Below are 21,553 nucleotides of genomic sequence, written 5' to 3' on the forward strand. Positions count from 1 at the left end.
TATGTTTCTCTTCAGGTTTATACATCTATAAGCACTTACAGATACAATGTAATGTAAACTGATATTTTAGACATTTATAATATTTTTTTTTTCCACTGTATAAAAGGGTCTTTATTCTTGAAAATATGTAACTGCCTTAATGGGGATCCCTCGAAAGCAGGCCATCATATTTGGGGGTCTGGAGCATCAAAAAGTTTGAAAACCTCTGATTTAGGTCACAGATGGTAACAACTGGCTCCTATAATTTCAAAAGAATCTTGTGTAGGCCTATAAACCAGGAAGACGAGTAAGTGATAAGTGGTTAAATGAGGGCGTATAGTGCACTGTAGTAAGATATTCATGATCTACTACTCCATAGTAAAGCGGGCGTGGCTTCAATTGCAGCGCCCGTTTTCGCGTCACTTCATTCATCCCGCGGAACGCCCACTCGCGCGCCCACCCATGCTGACGCGGCTGCGCGTGTTTACGTGAGGCGAGTCGACTGCTCCCGTTTCCTGGCGGAGAAGATGGCGGCTCCTGGACCAGGGGAGTATTTCAGCGTCGGGAGCCATGTCTCCTGCCTCACCTGCCTGGGGCAGCGCTTGCAAGGAGAGGTCGTCGCTTTTGACTACCCGTCCAAGATGCTGACTTTGAGTATCCTTTTGTCGTCTCAGCTTGTCATTGAATCGTCGGGATCCACAACTGCAAGAGGCCTGGTCTGCGGGTATGCCAAAGATATTTTCACCACGGTGAAGTCAGTCCACTCGGCGTTCGCTTCCGTGTTTCGCGCATGCCGAGTCAGGTGGTGCGCATTTGAATCTCCGATTGGTTATTACATTTTTCTCTCGTGCTCTTTAGTTCTTAGCATGTGAGTGTAATGCCTGGTTCAGATTACACGATTTATATGGCATAATACATCCTCTTTATGCCAACCAAACACAATTTTGGACTCGCACAACATGAAATTTAGCTCTAATGTGTTATAGTGTATTATAAGCAATATGGTGTTTCAAACGACGAATAATACTAGACCTAATTTTACTGGGTCCTGTTCATAGAACACCTTGAACTATCAGATATTTTGAAAGTGCGCTGTAATGTAGCAAATCATGCTGTATAATTGTCTAGTTATGCTGTATATATTGTCTATTTAGTGGTTCATTATGCTCATTTCTGTGGAGCATGAAACGCTCGCAAAACCGTGGTAATGTCAGATTGACATTCTTTTAGTTGGGGTGGATTTTTTATTCATCCCAGTGAGTCGAGTCTTTTGAATCGGTTCGCTGCCCCTTTCTGTAGGTTACATCATCACGCCAGCTGATAGCTGCAAGTCAATGTGCTTGGTTATGAATAATAAAAATAATTTTAATTTAATTTCTTAATTTTGTAAACTTCTGGGTATCAAATTATGAGTAAAGTGTGACAAAACAGCCCAAAATGATATGGTTAACCTAAACCATTTTCGTTATTGTCCTTATGTCATTTTAATGTATGGTCATTTTTCATGTTTACACAATCTTAATTCTTTCACCACCGTAAATATAAATTGGCGCATGTATTATAAATAAATGGAGAATCTCCGTTATTTTACTTATTTTGTTTGCAACCCTCAGATTTTTGTGAGAGCGAACCGGTGCATAGAAGATTTGATTCGCGCAACTCAGCTTTCACTCAGTCGAACTGGTTTATAAATCGGTCTGAATGATTCATTAGTGAATTAGCCTCATTATACAGTAATCTCAAGCTGCTGGAAGGTCATTGAAAAGTCTGGTAAATTCAACTTCAAAAACGATGTTACAAATAAACATGCTAAACCCCTTCATTTTAAGTCAGAGGTTTAGCATGTTTATTTGTAGTATCGTTTGAACTGCAGTCCCGGCCTAAGCCATAATGGAAGTGAATGAGGGGTGGACAGGCTGTCAACTACAGCATTGATGCTCTCCCATACACAGATCTGCGCATGCGTGCTTAGGGGGCGTCAGCTAGCCTCAACGCTAACATCCGAGTTTCTCTGCCTGACACATAATGCACACCCTAAGTGTACATCTAAATGAAGCATTTCACTGCATTTATACACAAAGTATATCATTTTCCCATGCCTTAATTTTATCAGTGCATTGATTAAAAAACAAACAATTGCAGAGTTCCCTCTGGTTTGATGGCTAACCTCCTGATGTGCTGCCATTCCTGTTCAGCATTCAAATATCAGCCACTATGTGTTAAAATACTTTTGTTTGAGGAGCCTTTAACCACCTAAACTAAATAGGGAGGTTTCTGAAACTTAATATAACTGATTTTGTCAGACCTCTTCAGATGGTTAGCTCAGCCAGCTATTGCATTAGTTTTCCAATGACAGATTGTGGATAACCATCACCAAAAGAAGCTCAGTTTGGTCCTTGGTCTGAAAATGCATAGAAAGCCAAATTGCATGAAAGGTTATTTAAATGAAGTACAAAAATGTTGATATTTAAAGTCACCATGAAATAAAAATAGAGGGTAGTATGTGCGTGACGTCACCGTCGACCGGAGTGACTGTGGTTACGCCCACTGCGTGGCAAAAAGACTTAAGCGGCAGCATTGGTTTTCAGTGTGAATGCCACGAAAAACACACTAAACGCATCTAAAATGGAAAAGAGCTTTGAGATTTGACTATAAATAGATTTGAAAAGAAATCTGAGGTATATTTTTACTGACTGACGAAAGCTACAGAACACACAAAGGCAAATGGATCGCTGCAATTCACAGAAACAACTGGACTCCAGGCAGCGAAACGTGGATTTGCAGTTATTTTGTCAATATGTTGAATTTTGGGGTAAAATCATACACTATATATACTGTATTGTATTGACAACTCATCAATTAAATACAACCCGAATTCCGGAAAAGTTGGGACGTTTTTTAAATTTGAATAAAATGAAAACTATAAGACTTTCAAATCACATGAGCCGCTATTTTATTCACAATAGAACATAGATAACATAACAAATGTTTAAACTGAGAAAATGTACACTTTTATCCAATAAATGAGCCCATTTCAAATCTGATGCCTGCTACTGACAGATCTCAAAATAGTTGGGACAGGGGGCACGTTTCCCATGGTGTAACATCTCCTCTTTTCAAAACAGTTTGAAGATGTCCGGGCATCGAGTTTATGAGTGTCTGGAGTTTTGGTGTTGGAATTTGGTCCCATTCTTGCCTTATATAGGTTTCCAGCTGCTGAAGTGTTCGTGGTCGTCTTTGACGCATTTGTCGTTTAATGATGCGCCAAATGTTCTCTATAGGTGAAAGATCTGGACTGCAGGCAGGCCAATTCAACACCCGGACTCTTCTACGATGTAGCCATGCAGTTGTAATAGCTGCAGTATGTGGTTTTGCATTGTCCTGCTGAAATACACAAGGCCTTCCCTGAAATAGACGTCGTCTGGAGGGGAGCATATGTTGCTCTAAAACCTTTATATAGCTTTCAGCATTCATAGTGCCTTCCAAAACATGCTAGCTGCCCATACCGTATGCACTTATGCACCCCCATACCATCAGAGATGCTGGCTTTTGAACTGAACGCTGATAACACGATGGAAGGTCTCCCTCTTCTTTTGCCCGGAGGACACGGCGTCCGTGATTTCCAACAAGAATGTCAAATTTGGACTCGTCGGACCATAGAATACTTGTCCACTTTGAAATAGTCCATTTTAAATGAGCCTTGGCCCACAGGACACGACGGCGCTTCTGGACCATGTTCACATATGGCTTCCTTTTTGCATGATAGAGCTTTAGTTGGCATCTGCAGATGGCACGGCAGATTGTGTTTACCGACAGTGGTTTCTGGAAGTGTTCCTGGGCCCATTTAGTAATGTCATTCACACAATCATGCGGATGAGTGATGCAGTGTCGTCTGAGGGCCCGAAGACCACGGGCATCCAATAAAGGTCTTCGGCCTTGTCCCTTACGCACAGAGATTTCTCCAGTTTCTCTGAATCTTTTGATGATGTTGTGCACTGTAGATGATGAGATTTACAAAGCCTTTGCAATTTGACGTTGAGGAACATTGTTTTTAAAGTGTTCCACAATCTTTTTACGCACTCTTTCACAGATTGGAGAGCCTCTGCCCATCTTTACTTCTGAGAGACTCTACCTCTCTAAGACATCCCTTTTATAGCTAATCATGTTACAGACCTGATATAAATTAACTTGCTAGATGTTCTCCCACCTGAATCCTTTCGATTTTTTTTTTTTGCTTTTTCAACCATTTGTTGCCCCCGTCCCAACTATTTTGAGACCTGTAGCAGGCATCAAATTTGAAATTAACTCATTTAGTGGATAAAAGTGTAAAATTTCTCCGTTTAAACATTTGTTATGTTATCTGTGTTCTATTGTGAATAAAATATTGGCTCATGTGATTTGAAAGTCTTAAAGTTTTCATTTTATTCAAATTTAAAAAAACGTCCCAACTTTTCCGGAATTCGGGTTGTATTTACCATCATATTTTCTGCATAATTGGATGTTTTTAAATAAACATTGACAAAACCTATACTAGTTTTAGGGCTAGACGAGATGATCGTTTGTTTTACTCACATTTTCACCGTTTCCCCACAAATGCTACAAATCCAGTCATGCAACAGCACTCGTAAAGCTAGCTTGACAGCTAATGTAATGTCGAATTTGCTGACATCACTAGCTTGCTGCTTTGGTTTTCTTCCTGTTTTAAGTGTTAAAAATAATTGTGTACATAAAACATCTGAAAAGCCATCCGGTATGCTTGTTTTATAGAACAGTGGTTTATGAAGGCTTGAAGACGGTTTTGATTTTAATGTTTAAACCATTGCACATCTTCTCAAAAATATCTGAATACCTTTAAAGTCGGCATAAAAATGGTCTTGTCAAATAGTCTTGTCTTCCCTATTGTATCCAACTGAAACGGCTTCTCGAATAAGAAAGAATATAGGGCGAGACTTGATTGTATCGTTAAATGGTTGTGGTTTGCTATTGCTGTGACGTTATTTGAGTAACAGGTTGTCTTGTCCTCGTGTGCTCCAAGTTGAATGCGGCTCATATCTGATTGCACTCTGTCATGCTAGTAAGCAGCCTCCACCATGACACTCATCTCCTAAATGACAGACATTCATGTCATTTAATCCTGTTTGTTAACATGAGATTCTAAACATGAAACTGGAGTGGAGAAATGCACAAAGTAGGGCTTACAGCTGATATACAGCATTATCCCATGATAATACCCATCTAGGAGGCTTCTATCTCATACATTGCTTTAGTAAATACACATTTGCCAAACAACTACCTTGACTCTTGACCGTATCAGAATGTGCCCCGTCCAGTGGTAAACCCAACCTCAGCGATGTGGTGCTTGTTAACTTGGCCTATGTGTCCGAAGTGGACATCATCAGTGACCGTGCTGAAACTCCTCCCCCTTTAGCAACTCTCAATTTTAGCAAGGTGAGCCCAAATGACGTCCAATTTTCTTCTGCTATCTAGTAATCTATGATTAAGAAAGGTGTTATAATTCATGTCGTCTTATTTCTCCATTGCTGTTTTCAGCTTGTGAATAGAGCACGGGCGGAAAAGGAAGATAAGTTGTCTCAAGCTTATGCAATTAGTGCTGGTGTTTCTGTAGAGGGTCAACTGCTGTTCCAGACCATTCATAAAACGTAAGTGAGACTCGAATTGATACGTTCACTTTCAATTGGCTAACCTTTGGGCTTTTCCGCAATTCGGCTTTTCCCAAGTAATTAATTAATGTAATTGAATTACCTGAAAAAATAAAGAAAGGGATGTAATTGCATTAAATACTGTATAGATTATAGAGCAATTCTATATAAAACAATAGTGGATTTAACCTCAATGTTTTTAATGTAACTTTCTCCCTTTAAATACTTTGGTCAGTTCAAGAATAATTTATTCAATTTTATATTATAAAACTGTTCTTTTATTTCTTTCAAATGTTCAACTGGCCAAGAGAGTAATTAATACAATAATCTTATTACACCGTTGAAAATGTCATTAATTACTAGCTACTTATTACTTTTTTAGAGTAACTTACCCAACACTGATCACAGTCTATACTAATTGAATTTGATATCTGGATCTATATTTCTGTTTATTATGGTGAACGATCCTCAGAATTGTGTATAAATTAAGAGATATGATTATATCAAGCAACTTTACCTTGAACAGAATGAATCGTTCACTTTCTTCCTCCTCGTCTTCATCCGCAGCATCAAAGACTGCAAATGGCAGGAGAAAAACATCCTAGTGATGGATGATGTGGTCATCAGTCCGCCATACCAAGTGGACAACTGTAAAGGCAAAGAGGGCAGCGCTTTAAGCCACGTGCGGAAAATAGTAAGTCGTCTCAACTCTGCGCTGTATTATACACTAGTATTAAAAAGTTTAGGGTCAGTAATATATATATATATATATATATATTTTTTTTTTTTTTTATGAAATAATGAAATTTATACATTTGTTTAGCAAGGACACGTTAAATTGATTTCTTGTCAAAGAATCCTGAAAAAGATGTATTTTGGTTTCCATATAGATTAAGCAGCACAGCTGTTTTCAACAGTAATAATAATCAGAAATGTTTCTTGAGCATCAAATCATCATTAGAATGACACGGAAGACTGGAGTAACGATGCTGAAAATTCAGCTTTAAAATCACAGGAATTAATTACATTTTAAAATATATTCAAATACATATATTTTAATGTATTTGTTGGGGGCAGATGAGCACTTCAATAGGTTTTTGCTCATTTTCTTTTAGAAATAAGTTGGCACAGGACAGAAAACTGCATTGATCAGGTTGTTTTAATGAGTCTTTAAAGGGATAGTTAACCCCAAAAAAAAATGCTGTCATTATTTACTCCCCCTCATGTCGTTCCAAACCCGTAAGACTTTCATTCATCTTCAGAACACAAATGAAGATCTTTTTGATGAAATCTGAGAGCTTTGTCCCTCAATTGGCCGCTATTTTTCTCTGAACTTTGACGCTTCAAAAAGTTCATAAAAAGATAGTAAAACTAATCCATATGAATTGAGTGGTTTAGTCTAAAGTTTTCTAATAAGACTGGATCTCTTTATATGATGAACAGATTGAATTTAGGCTTATATTCGCATATAAACTTTTATTAACTCGCACATCAGTTGTGGTGGTAAATGGAAGCTCAAGCATGTTCTCTCAACGTGCAAGAACCAATGAGGTTCATTCTTGTTACACAACACGTTTGTTGTTACGCAGCACTTTTGAGCTTCAGCAAGAACCAATGAGGTTCATTCTCGTGTGTTACGCAGAACATTTGAGCTTTGGCAAGAACCAATGAGGTTCATTCTCGTGTTACACAGCACATTTGAGCTTCCACAAGAACCAATGAGGTTTGTTCTCGCACATCAAGCAGGTTCAGTAGAGCTTCTGTTTATATTTGCTTATCAGTGTTTAAATGTGAATAATAGCTAAATACCTCAATTAATCTGTTCATCGTATAAAACAATTGAGTCTCTTCGGAAAATTTGTTCTAAACCACAGTGGGATGGGCATGTTTCAATAAAAAATATTGTATTTGAATATTCGTTTATTTAAATTAGCGTTTTTACGAGAAAGACATTATTTTTTATTTTCTAAAGTTTTTGTCACCATTTCTGAACAAGCTTACGATTAGGCAATATAGCTACACAACAAGCGTACGATATATCTCAAGGTGTTCTTTTAGTTGAAAACCTTAAACAATATGTGTAAACAAAAAATATAAAGAACAAAAGCATTTAAGCTCAAGCAGCGCGAACGGGAAAAAACGCCAATAAAAGCAGACTGCGCAGTTACCGTACGCACTCGAGTCAGCATAGGGTTATCGTGTTTGTTTCACGTTCATGTTGAGAAAAACAATAATACCCACAATATAGAAGTTTCTAACAGCACGTTTTCTGTTCTTAAACCTATCTCCCTTAACGAAACTTAAGGGAAGCATATGTCTCAAAATCATTAGCTATCAGATAAGTTATCATCTCGGATACAATTCACTCGGCGTATTGCTGCGCTTACCTGCAGTCGTGAATGCAGTGATGATGGACTGGTGTCTTTCCTCATTCGACTGCTATTTGGATTTATTGAAATTTCTCATTGTGGTAGTGTCGTGATATTATGATAAATCAGTTTAATTAATTCATTTGATTAAAAGTAATTCCATTTTGTAATTTAGTAAGATCATTTTCATCTAAGTAATTCCAAACTTCCCGAGTCAGACGACGACATTATGTGATCAAATACAGTCAACTTAACACGCTCCACAGCGCCACCCAGTGCATTTAATTATAACTCGTTAGTGCTTGGGATTTATCACTAGCTGCGTTTACATGGTTCAATCGGAATGAAATCAATCCGATTGATGAATCCGAACATGGTGTTTACATGAACGATAAATAAAGTAATCGGGCTGATGTGCGCGTTTATATGTCACAAGATTCAAATCGGAATTGATTTTTTGACATGCGCACACTGCACGAATATGCCGCTGTTCGCGCATAACTATTCTCCTCTATTGGTTCTTTATTTGTTTTAAAAACCAGACTTAATATTTATCCGTCTCTGGTCATGATTTGGAGACGATGAGCATGAACCGTTTTGCCGTGCTGCGCAGTAAAACCCCGCGCCCAAAACCAGTCGTCCATGGATGATAATCTGAAACAAGCACTGGTGGGACGTTGTCCTGCTTCACTTCACAGACGCTGAGTGAAACGAGAATTTTTTAATAACGGAAAACTCATTTATATTCGCTTTATTCAACAGGAAGAACAGCTCGTTCCGTGCGTCATACGTCAATACGCTATTTCAGCGTCATTGCACATGCGCAGTCCTTTTAGTTTCGGTTTTCAATCCGATCAAGTGTTTACATGTTCTCTCAATCGGATTACAAAAGGAGTAAACCACCCCTTTCAATCCGATCGAAATTTCAATCGGATCGAGCTCAATCGGATCGATTAAGGTGTTTACATGAAGGGTTTTTAGTCCGATTGAGCCGTCAATCCGATTATAAGTGTCCATGTAAACGCAGCTAGTGATTCACTGCATTAACGGCCAGCAAAGCAACGTAGTAAAATTCGAATTGTATTTTATTTTTCGAATAATAATTACAGATCGAATATTCGTGCACACCCCTAAAACCACTCAATATGGATTGGTTTTACGATCTCTTTATGAACTTTGATGCGTCAAAGTGTCAGTTGTGTTGCTGTCTATAGAGGGACAGAAAGCTCTCAGAATTCATAAAAAAAAATCTTCATTTGTGTTCTGAAGATGAACGAAAGACTTACGGGTTTGGAGCGACATGAGAGTAAGTATTTAATGACAGAACATTAATATTTTGGTGAACTAATAACCCTTTAAGGTTGAACAAGTCAGCTGTTAGATTTCATAGAAGCATTTTCCTCAGAAATTTACAGACATACAAGTTATAAGCATTAACTCATATTGAATGGAAATAAAAAAAAAAAAAAAAAAATTACCGTTGATATAAATAACAATTATATTATTCAGAGGTGTTTTACTTTTCAAACCTTTGTATTCTGTCCACAGGTTGAGAAACATTTTCGGGATGTGGAGAGCCAAAAATCAGTGCCGCATTCACAACAAGCTCAACAAACACAGAAGGACTCTGCTTTATCATCATGAGCCCAGGCTCAGAGAGAGGAAACAATATGCTGACAAAGGAAGTGTTGTTTGTTTTAAATTAATAATTTCTGATGTTGTTTTTTTTTTTTTTTTAAACCAATCGCCAGACAAAGGTTGAGATAGCTGATACTCAGCGTTTTGAGCAGGGATGACGGTCCTACACATCTGAAGAGAAAAAATGCTTCCACTGACAAAAGAGAGGGCAAAAATAGAGTGCTGTCTTAGAATATCATTTCATATAGAATACATCATTTCCAACATCATTAACTCACTAAACCTACCATGCTGGATCTCCAGTTTTTTTCCTCCTGTCATTAAATAACCCATGTGGTTATTTCATCTCATTTGGTTAGCCACCAAAAAAAAAAGTATATCACATTTTCTGTTCAAATCCATGATCTTACTTTGTGCCACATTTTTTAGTGGTAGAAAGGGTGTGAGGGTGGAACAAAAACAATTTTCCTAAGGTAGACTGGATAACTATTGTATGATTTCTTTAGCAGCAAATACAGGGTTTATTTTGTAGGTTTAGAATTATTGAGGGCTGAAGGCACAGCATGGGAAATTGAATTGCACTTAGCATCTACCCAACATCTTATTTTTATATAAAACTCCCTTTTCTTTTTTGTTTACTTTTGTCACTTTTTAAGTGATAGACGAAGGAGTAACACTCTTGAGTGCTGTAAGCATCCTTTCAGTTTACTTGTAGAACGTGGTCTTGTTGTCTCTCTTCAGCTCCAGGTGCAGTTGACCAAGAGAGAAATGGAGAGCCAAGACTACTTGGCGGTATATTATTATTTTGTCATTTTCTTCCATATTGGTCCTGTACTTGCCATTTTGAATACCTCTTCCATAGTGGGACCATTTTCTATGATGCAATGTTTGTTTGTATTATTATTTCCAAACACATCCAAACTGGAAGGGTACATGCAGTGACCAACGAGAGACTCACACCTCTCTTTGACTTCTTGCATTCCTTCGTTATTCCAGCGACGGTCAATTTTCTTCAGATATGTGTCGGCGTAAGGCGGCTCATATCATGCTCATCTCTCGCGACAGAACTGATCTCTTTCTGAACGGGAATATTTGTAATCACCTGTTTGGGAAAAAGAAATGTTAAAGTGATATCTTGCCATGTTAAGAGACTGGGACGGGGGGTATGGGTGGCACTGGCTCGAAGCCGAAATCCTCCCCATCCCAGCCTCGTGAACCTCGTAGCCTGATTGAGGCTCAAGCAGTGGCGCCAAGCTGTGACGTGTATCCGGGTTGCATACCAGTTTATATCGCTGTGTTGACAAGGATGCTGTTCGCCTATAGGTTTCTTTCGCAGTATTTTATTTTTTATTTTAAATAGTTATGAAGAAATAAAAAAAGAGAAAAGTGAGATTTGTCTTGTTTTTATCCCTCTTTTATTTAATAAGCTATAATAATGGTCTGAGTCAACTGGTTGTCTTCCACTGCATCTTCAATAGTAACCCCATATTCTGTGGTAACATAATGGGGACAGAATAAGTTGGTGACTCATTTTCAGTGAATCCCAATGAGTTTAAATGAATATTTACATACAAAATATGCCATTGACTGGACTGAATCATTGATGTTGAGGGTTTTTCCATTATTCATGTACAAACATATGCATTATTTAATCCCACATGATCTCATATTTCTGCCCCTGACCCACATCGCACATGGTGTTGGGGTGTTGGACCGCTGAGCCGTGGGTTTGGCACGTTCACCCAAATGTAACAGTTTTGTACTTGAAACACAAAAAGAAACGCCAGACATAATATTAGGGACTGTTTGTAAGTCAACAATCATTGATGTTATTTTTTGTCGTATAACCAAAATGAATGGTGACTGAGGGAGCCCTTCATTCATGCATAACTTTTTGTGTACCACGGAAAAAAGAAAAGTATAGTAGGCTATGGGTATATAATGGTGAATAAATAATGACTTTATTTCGGGTATACTGTCTCTTTAAATCGGCATATAAGACGGATCCGTTCAAAATGGGTTAAAACTGAAACCTCTGCGTAATCCGCTTGGGTCTTTAAAAATCCATTTAAGACTAAATTCAGGGGATTTACAGCAGTAATTCTGTGTTATATAATCTCTCGTCTGGCATTGATATTTCTAAATTTAAACATCAGGAATTTGGCTGAGATTATTGTGCGTATTGAATCACATTGGACACTAAGAATTTTATATAAAGTTATTTTATAAAAGAAAATGCAACGTTGGCTGCGTTATGCCTACAAGGATATCCGAGATTTAAAACGTATTGGATTATGACCAAATGTGACAGCTGCCCTTGCTCTTCAGAGTGCGCAAATTGTTCTTTTGAGTCGAATCTTTTCGTCGACTCTTAAATCGTTTGAAATAGATTGATTGTTACAAATATCGCTCTGGAAATGTTTACATGATTTATTACCACATTCATTGTGTAAATGAACACGTATATTTAAATAGCCTACATCAAATTTTAATACATTAAAATAATGTATTAAAACAAACAAAAGTTTAAGCACACTAATGTTAATGAATTTTAGCACAGTTTAATGCATTTCGAAATTAGTCTACTTTTTTGCTGAATAATGGCTGCAGCCAACTGAACTGGCACAAAAAAATCATCGCAGATCCATTTGCAGTGAACAGCAATGTGTAGGCTAGCCTACCTATAGCCAACAGTAACATACATAATACAATTAGCAGGTCATTATAAAACGTATAAGAATCCCTGATTGTTTTTAACCGGTTCTTTTGAAACTACCGATTCGCGGAGGTGAGTCTGTCTTCCCATCACTTGTGCGCTGCTTGTCTTGGTGTGGAGCCGGAGTAATTGAGAAAGAAGCTGACAAGAAGCAGTAGCCTATAGTATAGGCTATTTAGTGGAGGAAAGGAATAAAACATTATAACTGTTTTTACGCATTATTTGTATGCTGCTTCTACTAGTAGTAGTAGCCTAGGCAGGCCCGGATTGGCTAATCGGGAGCACCGGGAGAATTCCCGGTGGGCCGGTATGTTTTATTGGCCAGGAGGGCTGGTGTTGTCATGGCACTGGGTTGAATGCTTTATTGAGTGTATATTTTTCTGAGTGTATAATGAACGTTGTGAAATAATTGACTAATATTAACTCTAATTTGGTGCTGCAATGATTTGCATATCGCGACGATAACCGACCTCATAATCTGAGCTGCTTGCGTATTCAAACACCGCTCGTCGGCAATGGCAAAATGTTTGAGATGACCGATCAAAGTAAGCGGGATTTATGTTCGCGAGCCGCGGCCGCGAGCGAATCCAAACGCGACGCTTCACAAGATAAGAGGCAAGTGGCTAAACTAAACAGCTGTTTTAATTACGAAAGAAGTTTTAAACGACCGAAAGAAATAATCAGTTTGTGAAGACTGTATCAATCAAAACTCAGCTTCGGGAAGGGGATATTTAGGTAACCTAAAGATAAAGAGAATGAGAGAAGATGGAGATGAGAAATGAGAGCAGGTAGAGGAATAGCCTATTGCATACTGTGCCCAGAATGAGAATAACTTTATTACAATGGATTCCTATTTAACACAGACATACATATGTTCTTTGCCAATGATGATCAGCTAGTGTAAAAATAAACTCAATTTTAACAACACAAGCACATATATTATATTATATATTATTATATTATATATTGGCATTGTTGTATAAATATATATATTTGTATACCTCGAATGTGTTTATATTTCCCCATATCAGCACTGGGACATTTCACTGTTTGTATAGGCCTACTTCACTTGTCTGGGTGGGCATATGCCCCCGAACCCCCTAGCAAGATCACTTTTCGGACCTCTGTATTTTTAAAACCCTGTATACAGCTATTGCACTGAATATAAATTTATATATTTTTTAAATAAAATGAATAACAAGGCTGTACAGAACACTGCACTATTGCAGACTTATATACTGAGGTTTCAAAGTGGGCCGGTCTAAGGCAAATTCCAGGGCTGAAAATGAGTCCCAATCCGGCCCTGAGCCTAGGCTACGTAATTTATGTTTCGTGTGGGGAGGGGGGCTTAGAAATTGAGTCGCATATGGTTTTAAGGCGATTAAGTGCTTCTGACAGACATTTCAGCTGCACTGCAGACTGCGAATATTCTGCTGATCTGTAAAAGTCTGTTTTGCTATTCCAATAGTGAAACAAATGCAACTGCGTTTATCACAGAGATCTCGCTCCTCTTCCAAAAGCTGAGGATCCGTTAATCGACGTCCTGGTCAAACATTTCACGTTTTGTAGCGCTCCATGTAGATCTCTTGAATCTGTCATCACATCATGTTGCCTTCTGTCGCGATGCTTTTACTCTTTCTTTCTCCGTCGAGGAGTTCAAGACTGTGTAGTCACCTCTGCCAGTGCTATGAACACTCAGACCTGGTGGATTGCCATGCCAGGGGTTTTGAGGATATCCCACATGGACTTCCCCACGGCACCTGGCTCCTAGACCTTGGAGGAAACAAGCTTACGGAGATCCGGAGTCGAGCTTTCGCTGGCCTTTGGTCTTTACGTATTCTAGTGCTCTCGGACAGCAGCATCCAGGTTCTTCATACGCAGGTAAGTTAGGACCATTTATTAAATCCATATAGGCTATAGCCTAAGCCTACTCAAAAATAAAAGGTCTTTATTGCCATTGATATTCTTTGAAGAACATTTAACATTCAGGGAACCTTTCCATAGGTTATTTACACTCTTTAAAATAAAGGTTCCTAAAGGGGGACCTAACCTAACTTAAAAGAACCTTTTTTTGTTGTTGTGCGAAGAACATTTTAAGAAATACTTTGTGGAAGTGAAAGGTTCTTCATGGAACCATTGATGCCATGGCAATAAAATGAACTATTATTTAGTGGAAAAAACGTTCTACAGATCATTAAATTGTGTTATTTACAATAAGACGTTTTGTGCGTTACCAAAAAAGGAAAAGAAAAACATTACTGTGCAACAAGTAACGTTAGGTACGCGCTTATAAGCCGCTGTCTGTTCAAGGAGTGCTGAAATGTCAATTAACTGTAATTTTGGCTTCATTATGTCTTATAACTTTTGGCATAAAGTTAAAATATTTGTCATACCTGACCAAATGTTCAACACTTTTCCTAACGGTAAGGATTAAAGGATATCTGAAAACGAAAAGCTAACGTTAGCATACACTAGTAATAGGCTGTAATTTATAACTTTACAAGATTGCAAACTGCATTAATTATCAGCTAACGTTATTCTGTCCTCCCTTCAGTTAGACTGAACAAATAAATGTCACATTAGACAAGGAAGTTGTAGGTTGTGTTTGAATAATTACGTTTCTTATTTAGGTGAGGTAAATATGCTCGATGAAGAATGAGACGACGGCACAATGAGCCCAACGGCCGGTTGAAATTTAAAAGGCTGATTTTCGCGCTTCAGGGCAGTGACGAGTAGGGCTACATAGTCCAGTCAGTCGTCCAGTCACCCTAGGCACAACCTTAAAGGGATAGTTCACTTTGAAATTAATTTTTGGTATGTTTTAGCTTACCTCAAGGGCATCCAAGATGTAGGTGTCTTTGTTTCCGCAGTAGTTTCAATTTTGATATTTTTAGGTCAAACCGTTCTTGTCTGTCAGTCATATAATGCAGGTCTATGGTCACCACCTCAAAGAGCATGCACAGAGAAGTCCAAATCAAACATGATTTAATGACTCGTAAGTACACATGGATGGCCTAAGACACGAAACGAGCGGTTTGTGTGAGAAAACGAACAGTTTTTATATCATTTTTACCTCTTGTAACCACAGCCACGTCCAAGTGATCTGAGGGCGCTGGCGCTTCGGTCTGCGCAAGCGCCGGAAAGCGTCGGAAGGGATCTCTTGCGCGGTTGCGAAAAAATTCAATGTTGTCTGTTGATAAATCGAAATCGTCTTCCATTGCGATTTCCTGTACGTTTAGATCTTCACAGTAAAAGGTAACACTTCCGAAATTTCTGTGTAAACAATGAGTGACGTACACGCGCGAGAGATCACTTCCGGCGCTTGCCAGACCGAAGCGCCCGCGCCCTCAGATCACTTGGACGTTCCTTGGAAGCCCAAAGCCTGTTCTTGTCCGTGTTTCTCTCCATTTTGGATCGCACGGGCAGAAAGCCTCCTCTTTCGCAGCTCAATGCGCTTTTACACGTGGCATTAGCTGATTCGGCTGATTTATATGGGTACCAGCACACCACTTTAAAGGAAGGAATCATGTTTTCATAATCACTGGAAGCCAAAATCCTAACCCTAACTAAAACCTAACCCTAACCTAACCCTAACTAAAACACAGCCCAAAATTACTACTAAATTGCTATACTTTATCTGTATCTGATTCAGAAAGAGCAGAAATCTGTGAGAAATATAACGACCCAATGACAAAAGAACTGATAAAAATAAGCTGTTATGTAGGAGCAATAGTCTTGTGGGCAGCGCTGTGTCATATGCCATTGCTGTGCACAAAGCAACCCGCGTTCGAGTCTCAGCTTGAGGTTCAGGCTTATTTGTGCATCGATGATGTCATCAGCGACTAGTCAATTCGACTTTAATCACATAAATATTGACTTTAAAAAATCTGCAGTCGTTCAACCTCTACCGTATACATTTACCCAAATGTCTGTTTCCCCACAGGCTTTTTTCTCTCTGTCCTATCTGGAGAAGCTGGACATGAGTCGTAACAACCTCACTAAGATCCCTCCTAATTTCTCTGAGAGCCTGTCTTCCCTGCGTGAATTGCGGCTGGACCACAATGCACTGGTGCTGTTGAAACCTCCAGGCCTAGAACATCTGGAGAACCTTGTGAAGCTGGACCTCAGCCACAATCGTATCCAATCTGTTGAACCTGGCGCGTTTCGTGGCCTGTCCCGCCTGCGCCACCTTTACCTCCAAGGGAACCGCCTGGGTGTTCTGCGAGACGGATCCCTCACCATGCTGCCCGGACTGGAAGTTCTGCTCCTGGGGAACAACAACATCTCTCGGATTGAGGTAAATGCACTAGCACCATTACACAGTCTTTCTCTGTTGGGCTTGGAGGCGAATCATCTGGAACACCTGAACTTCAAGACATTGCTGAGCTTGCACACGGCTGCTACGCACCTGCAGTTGGCTGGGAACCCGTGGAACTGTGACTGCGACCTGCACCGTGTCTTCAGCAAGCTGCTTAGTGTGAGGCACCTCCTTGTGGACGACTATCACAACGTAACATGTCGGGAGCCCTGGCAGCTTGCCGGAGCCTCTTTGGCATGGGTGGACAGCCAGTTGTGTGTGGCTGAGACTGTTACGGTGTTAGTCATCACTGCTACTGTGATTGTGACTGTCTTTGGTGCCTTGGTCATGGCGGAGAGAAAACGCAAGAAAAAATACTGGGAACAGAATGAGGGGGAACCGCAAGAGCAGTGAGGTGACTTATACAGGAGAACAATACAGATTGAAAATACAGATACGATGGTCTTGCTTTGGCCTCTTTTCCCGACAAAGAGCAAATACACGGATTAAAGCGAGAAACTGTACTGATACCATTTGTTCTGAGTTGATGTGGTGGTTGAAATTGAGACTCTTATAATGCAAATCTTGGATAAAAGTATTGGTAACTTGAATCTGATGTAAATCTTTCTAATATGGGATGTTTTTAGATTACAATATGTGCTAGCTAACCAATTAGTTGTCTTGTGTTATGTGATGTGTTATGAATTATATTACAGTAGCCTCTTTCAGACATCCCCTTTGCCACTTACAAAGTCAAAAGCTACCTTCTACTCTATCATTACATTTACATAAAATGGCAAGGTTGTTTTTGTTTAATTTTTTTAAATTTAAGGACTTTATAAGCAGTTTTGCCTCTTGCGATCAGTTTTTTTCTGTTGTTAATTTATTTTTTTAACTTTTGATTTGTTCCTTCTCTCTCTCTCTCTCTCTCTCTCTCTCTCTCTCTCTCTCTCTCTCTCTCTCTCTCTCTCTCTCTCTCTTTCTCTCTCGGTCTTAACAATGACAAAAGTCTTTCCCTCACTCTAAAAAATGCTGGGTTGTTTCAACCCAAATTTGGGTCAAATATGGACAAACCCAAATGTTGGGTTAAAAATGTAATAAAAAATTTACAGTTGAAAGTGAAAGTTGAAGTCGGGTTAAAATTTTAAATTACATTTTTAACCCAACATTTGGGTTTGTCCATATTTGACCCAAATTTGGGTTGAAACAACCCAGCATTTTTTAGAGTGCAGCTTAGTGGTAATCTTGATGTTTTATACTGTTTCAATAGGATATGTTAATAATTATGTTCCTTAGTACAATAAAAACTAAATATTTTGGTACATTTAAATTGTATTTACTAGCCCTTTCTGACAAAACTCATCGTCTGCGTCTGAAAACTTAGGCAGTGACTTGCCTGCTGCCTTATCAGGCATTGACTTTAGAGGCAGCATTTGTGTACGAAGGTACAGGTACCTCATGAAACTGATTTTAGACAGGCTTCTGTGTCCGCGTAACGGTTAAAAGATCTACAACTAAACAGAGGTGATCACCAAGAAAATATTTAATTACTACAGTAGTCATTTCTGCCATCATGTCAAAAGGACACATTCTGCCAAAAGTCATCATGTGTCCTTGTATGCCCAAAACGGACTGTTACATTAATTTCCTTCTGGTTGGCTGTAAAGCCTAAAAGCTTAATTCTCTGCAACTGCTGTCAAAGGATTACACATCAATTAATGTGCATGGTTCCTCAAGCACCCTTATTGAACTTTCAAATCATAATTTCATGATACAGATTTAGTATCATTGCACATGGGGATGCCCTTTAGGTTATTATATCGATCTGTTTTAAAACAAGTACTAAATCAAGCACAAAAAGTGTGCTTTACACTTAAGTCGAATCCTTATGTTCATTTGGCCGAAAGCAATTTATTTAACTTTATAAAGTTTTAAATATTTTTCTTACACAAACTCATCGCTTTGCTTCGGAAGGCCTTAATCAACCCCCCGGAGCCACGTGGAGTTTGTTTATGACGGATGGATGCTCTTTTTTGAGCTTCAAACTGATGGTTGCAATTCACTGCCATTATAAAGCTCGGAAGCGTCAGGGTGTTTATTAATATAACTCCGATTGTATTCATCTGAAAGAAGAAAGTCATAAACACCTAGGATGGCTTGAGGGTGAGTAAATCATGGGATAATTTTCATTTTAAAGTGAACCACTCCTTTAAGGCCCGTTCAACACCAAGAGCAATAACTATAAATGATAACTTAATTAACGTCCAAACCAATGCACAATAACATTGTTTATTATAAACGCGCACTGCAGTTTTGTCACTGCCTCTTTAAATGCTTGCGCTGGTTGCTTTAGTCGGGTGGATTCTGAATGGATGTCAATGTTTTTATTGTTTATCAGCTGGAGAAAAAAAACATTTCTAATAGTGATTCCAACAACATTGCCGTTATTGTTATAGTTGTGATGGGGACTCTATTCATGCTATTCTTTCACATTTAGAATAATTGTCCTTCGTGTAAATGGGCCGTGGTGTCATAATGGACTCCTTCTAGTACACATCAGTCTCTCCTCCCTTAAATGCAAGAAATATTTTGATTTTCATAGATTTTAATCTGTGATGACATAACATAAAGGTTCGTATATGTACAGGTAAAATGCATTGAATGATGGAGAATAAAACATTGCGGTCAAGTAGAAAGCAATATCCTATCGTCGGTGCCGATAGCCTTGTGGGCAGCTCGGGTGACATGAGTTCAAGTTCCGGCTCATAGACCTTTCCTAAAGTTTTCCAATGTTTTCACTGAACAACATAATTGTATTTTATAAATATAAACAAATTTTGATTTTGATGGCTGCAACACACTACAAAAAAGTTGGGTGTAAAAGAGCTTCTCAGTTTTTGCAAGCAAATATGGGTCATGGCTCACCACTTTGTACCAAATATCATGAGAGAATTGTCCAACAATTCAAATTTCTCAATGCAAGATTGCAAAGAATTTATGTCTTTCACCAACTACCATATAATATTGTGAAAAGATTCAGGGAATCCAGAGAAATCTCATTACAATAGGGCAAGCCGAGCTCTGATGAATGTGTGGGACCTTAGAGCCCTCAGATGGCATTGCATGAGAAACCATCATGCTACTCTGTTAAATAAAGCCATATGTGCTCAAGAATACTTTGGAAAACCATTTTCACTTAACACAGTCTGACGCTACATCAAGAAATGCCACTTGAATCTCTGTTACGCAAGGAGAAACCTATACAGTACATCTGTTCTATGCGGAGATGCCGCCGAGTTAATTTCAGATGGTCTAGAAGACAGTGGAAATGTGTGCTGTGGTCTGATGAGTTCATGTTTCAGCTTGTTTTTGGAAAAAATGGACATTGTGTTCTCAGTCCCAAAGACAAAAGGGACCATCCAGACTTTGATCAATGACAGGTGCAAAAGCAAATATCTGTCCTGGTATTGGGGTGCATCCGTGCAAATGGCATGGGTAACTTGCATGTAGGTACCATATGGAGGCATATATTGGGATTGTACAGAAACATTTAATGGAATCAAGATTACATCTTTCCTGGGAAGCAAGACAATGCCAGGCCTCATTCTGCACGTGCTAAAACTGAGTGGTTTCTAGACACTTTGCACCATAGAAGGGATGTGCCTGACTGCCTGCAGTCCAGATCTGTTTCTTATTAAAAATGTATGACCCATCATGAAAAGGAGAATCAGGCAATGATGACCACAGACTGTTGAGCAGATGTCTTTTATCAGGCGAGATTGTGTAAAAATTTCACTTGCAAAACTACAACAATTGGTATCCTAAATTCCCAAATGATTAAAAAGTGTAATTAAAAGGAAAGGTGATGTGACACAGTGGTAAACATGCTTCTGTCCCAACTTTTTTTAGAGTGTGTTGCAGCCATCAAAATCAAAATTTGTTTATATTTACAAACTAAAATGAAGTTGGTCAGTGAAAACATTGGAAATATTTTCTTTGTACATTTGTCAGTTCAAGGTTCGAGAGAATTAACAAATCACAGATTTTTTTTGCATTTTGCAAAATGTCCCAACTATTCTGGAAATGGGGTTGTATATCGATCTGTTTTAAAAGTACAAAATATCGATCCTATCCTCAGTTGCACTGATGTGGCACAGGCTGGGTTTAAACAGATTTGTGTGGAGATTTTTGTGGACAGAGAAAGTGAAGAAATCCAGGTCAGTGAGTGTTTGGCGCCATATGGAGCTCACTGACAGCAGCATCATCAGATTATTGCCTATTCCTTTCTTGAGGGAAATACCAGCTTTTCAAGTTGAATTTGATAATTATGGCCAATTTAAGAATCTTTATGCTCCTTTCTGTCTGATATATCCTCCAGAGACCCATAGAAAAAAAAAAGATTTTCATTTTTTACATCATTACATTGTTTGGAGTATAAGGAAAAAATGGTGGAATTATTTTTACATTTTATATGTCCTATGTAGGGGACACCCGAACTCAGTTAATAAGAAAATGAAAATAAGACTATAACCAAAATAATTTTTTATTACATTTTTGTATTCATTATACCAGTCAATTTTTAGGTTCCAGGCTATATTAATTTCTAAGTTGTCATCTGTAAAACAGATATGTGAATAACGTTGGATAAAGATATTTAGATTGTGTGTAAATGTTTATATTTTGCATTTTGTATAGGCCTACATACTATAGTGCCTGCATTTAAAAAGGGTTTAATGTAAATCAGGGTTTTCAGGACTTCAACAGTTCTAGGAAACTTTCATGATAAGATCAAAAATTATATGATCTTACCAGATTTACATACCGGTATGTATGTATCAGACTTATTATCATTATTTCAATTTATTGGTTTGTTTGATAACTTGCTGTCGTTATA

At 38.5% G+C, this 21,553-nt stretch overlaps 2 protein-coding genes across 2 annotated transcripts; both read left to right on the forward strand.

The window, feature by feature from the left end:
- Window positions 1–448: 448 nt before the first annotated feature.
- On the forward strand, window positions 449–11,036 carry lsm12a (LSM12 homolog a). Its single transcript, XM_056234650.1, has 5 exons — window positions 449–633; window positions 5,294–5,427; window positions 5,530–5,639; window positions 6,207–6,333; window positions 9,557–11,036. Exons 1-5 carry the CDS (start codon window positions 507–509, stop codon window positions 9,650–9,652), a joined length of 594 nt encoding a protein of 197 aa, XP_056090625.1. The 5' UTR covers window positions 449–506; the 3' UTR covers window positions 9,653–11,036.
- Window positions 11,037–13,711: 2,675 nt separating this feature from the next.
- si:ch211-237i5.4 (slit homolog 1 protein) lies at window positions 13,712–17,333 on the forward strand. The gene is made up of 2 exons (XM_056234647.1): window positions 13,712–14,243; window positions 16,306–17,333. The coding sequence occupies exons 1-2, from the start codon at window positions 13,968–13,970 to the stop codon at window positions 17,071–17,073; spliced, it is 1,044 nt and encodes a 347-aa protein (XP_056090622.1). The 5' UTR covers window positions 13,712–13,967; the 3' UTR covers window positions 17,074–17,333.
- Window positions 17,334–21,553: the final 4,220 nt, after the last annotated feature.

This window comes from Rhinichthys klamathensis, unplaced genomic scaffold (assembly GCF_029890125.1).
Source record: "Rhinichthys klamathensis goyatoka isolate OS25496 unplaced genomic scaffold, OSU_Roscu_1.1 h1tg000401l_1, whole genome shotgun sequence".
Classification (NCBI taxonomy): domain Eukaryota; kingdom Metazoa; phylum Chordata; class Actinopteri; order Cypriniformes; family Leuciscidae; genus Rhinichthys; species Rhinichthys klamathensis.

Excerpts from the sequence above, each read along its gene's own strand:
- si:ch211-237i5.4 (XM_056234647.1), top strand. The coding sequence starts at position 13,968 with ATGTTGCCTTCTGTCGCGATGCTTTTACTCTTTCTTTCTCCGTCGAGG. Across the intron at positions 14,244-16,305 it reads TCCAGGTTCTTCATACGCAG|GCTTTTTTCTCTCTGTCCTA; the intron begins GTAAGTTAGGAC and ends GTTTCCCCACAG.
- lsm12a (XM_056234650.1), top strand. The coding sequence starts at position 507 with ATGGCGGCTCCTGGACCAGGGGAGTATTTCAGCGTCGGGAGCCATGTC. Across the intron at positions 5,428-5,529 it reads CAACTCTCAATTTTAGCAAG|CTTGTGAATAGAGCACGGGC; the intron begins GTGAGCCCAAAT and ends TGCTGTTTTCAG. Across the intron at positions 6,334-9,556 it reads TAAGCCACGTGCGGAAAATA|GTTGAGAAACATTTTCGGGA; the intron begins GTAAGTCGTCTC and ends TTCTGTCCACAG.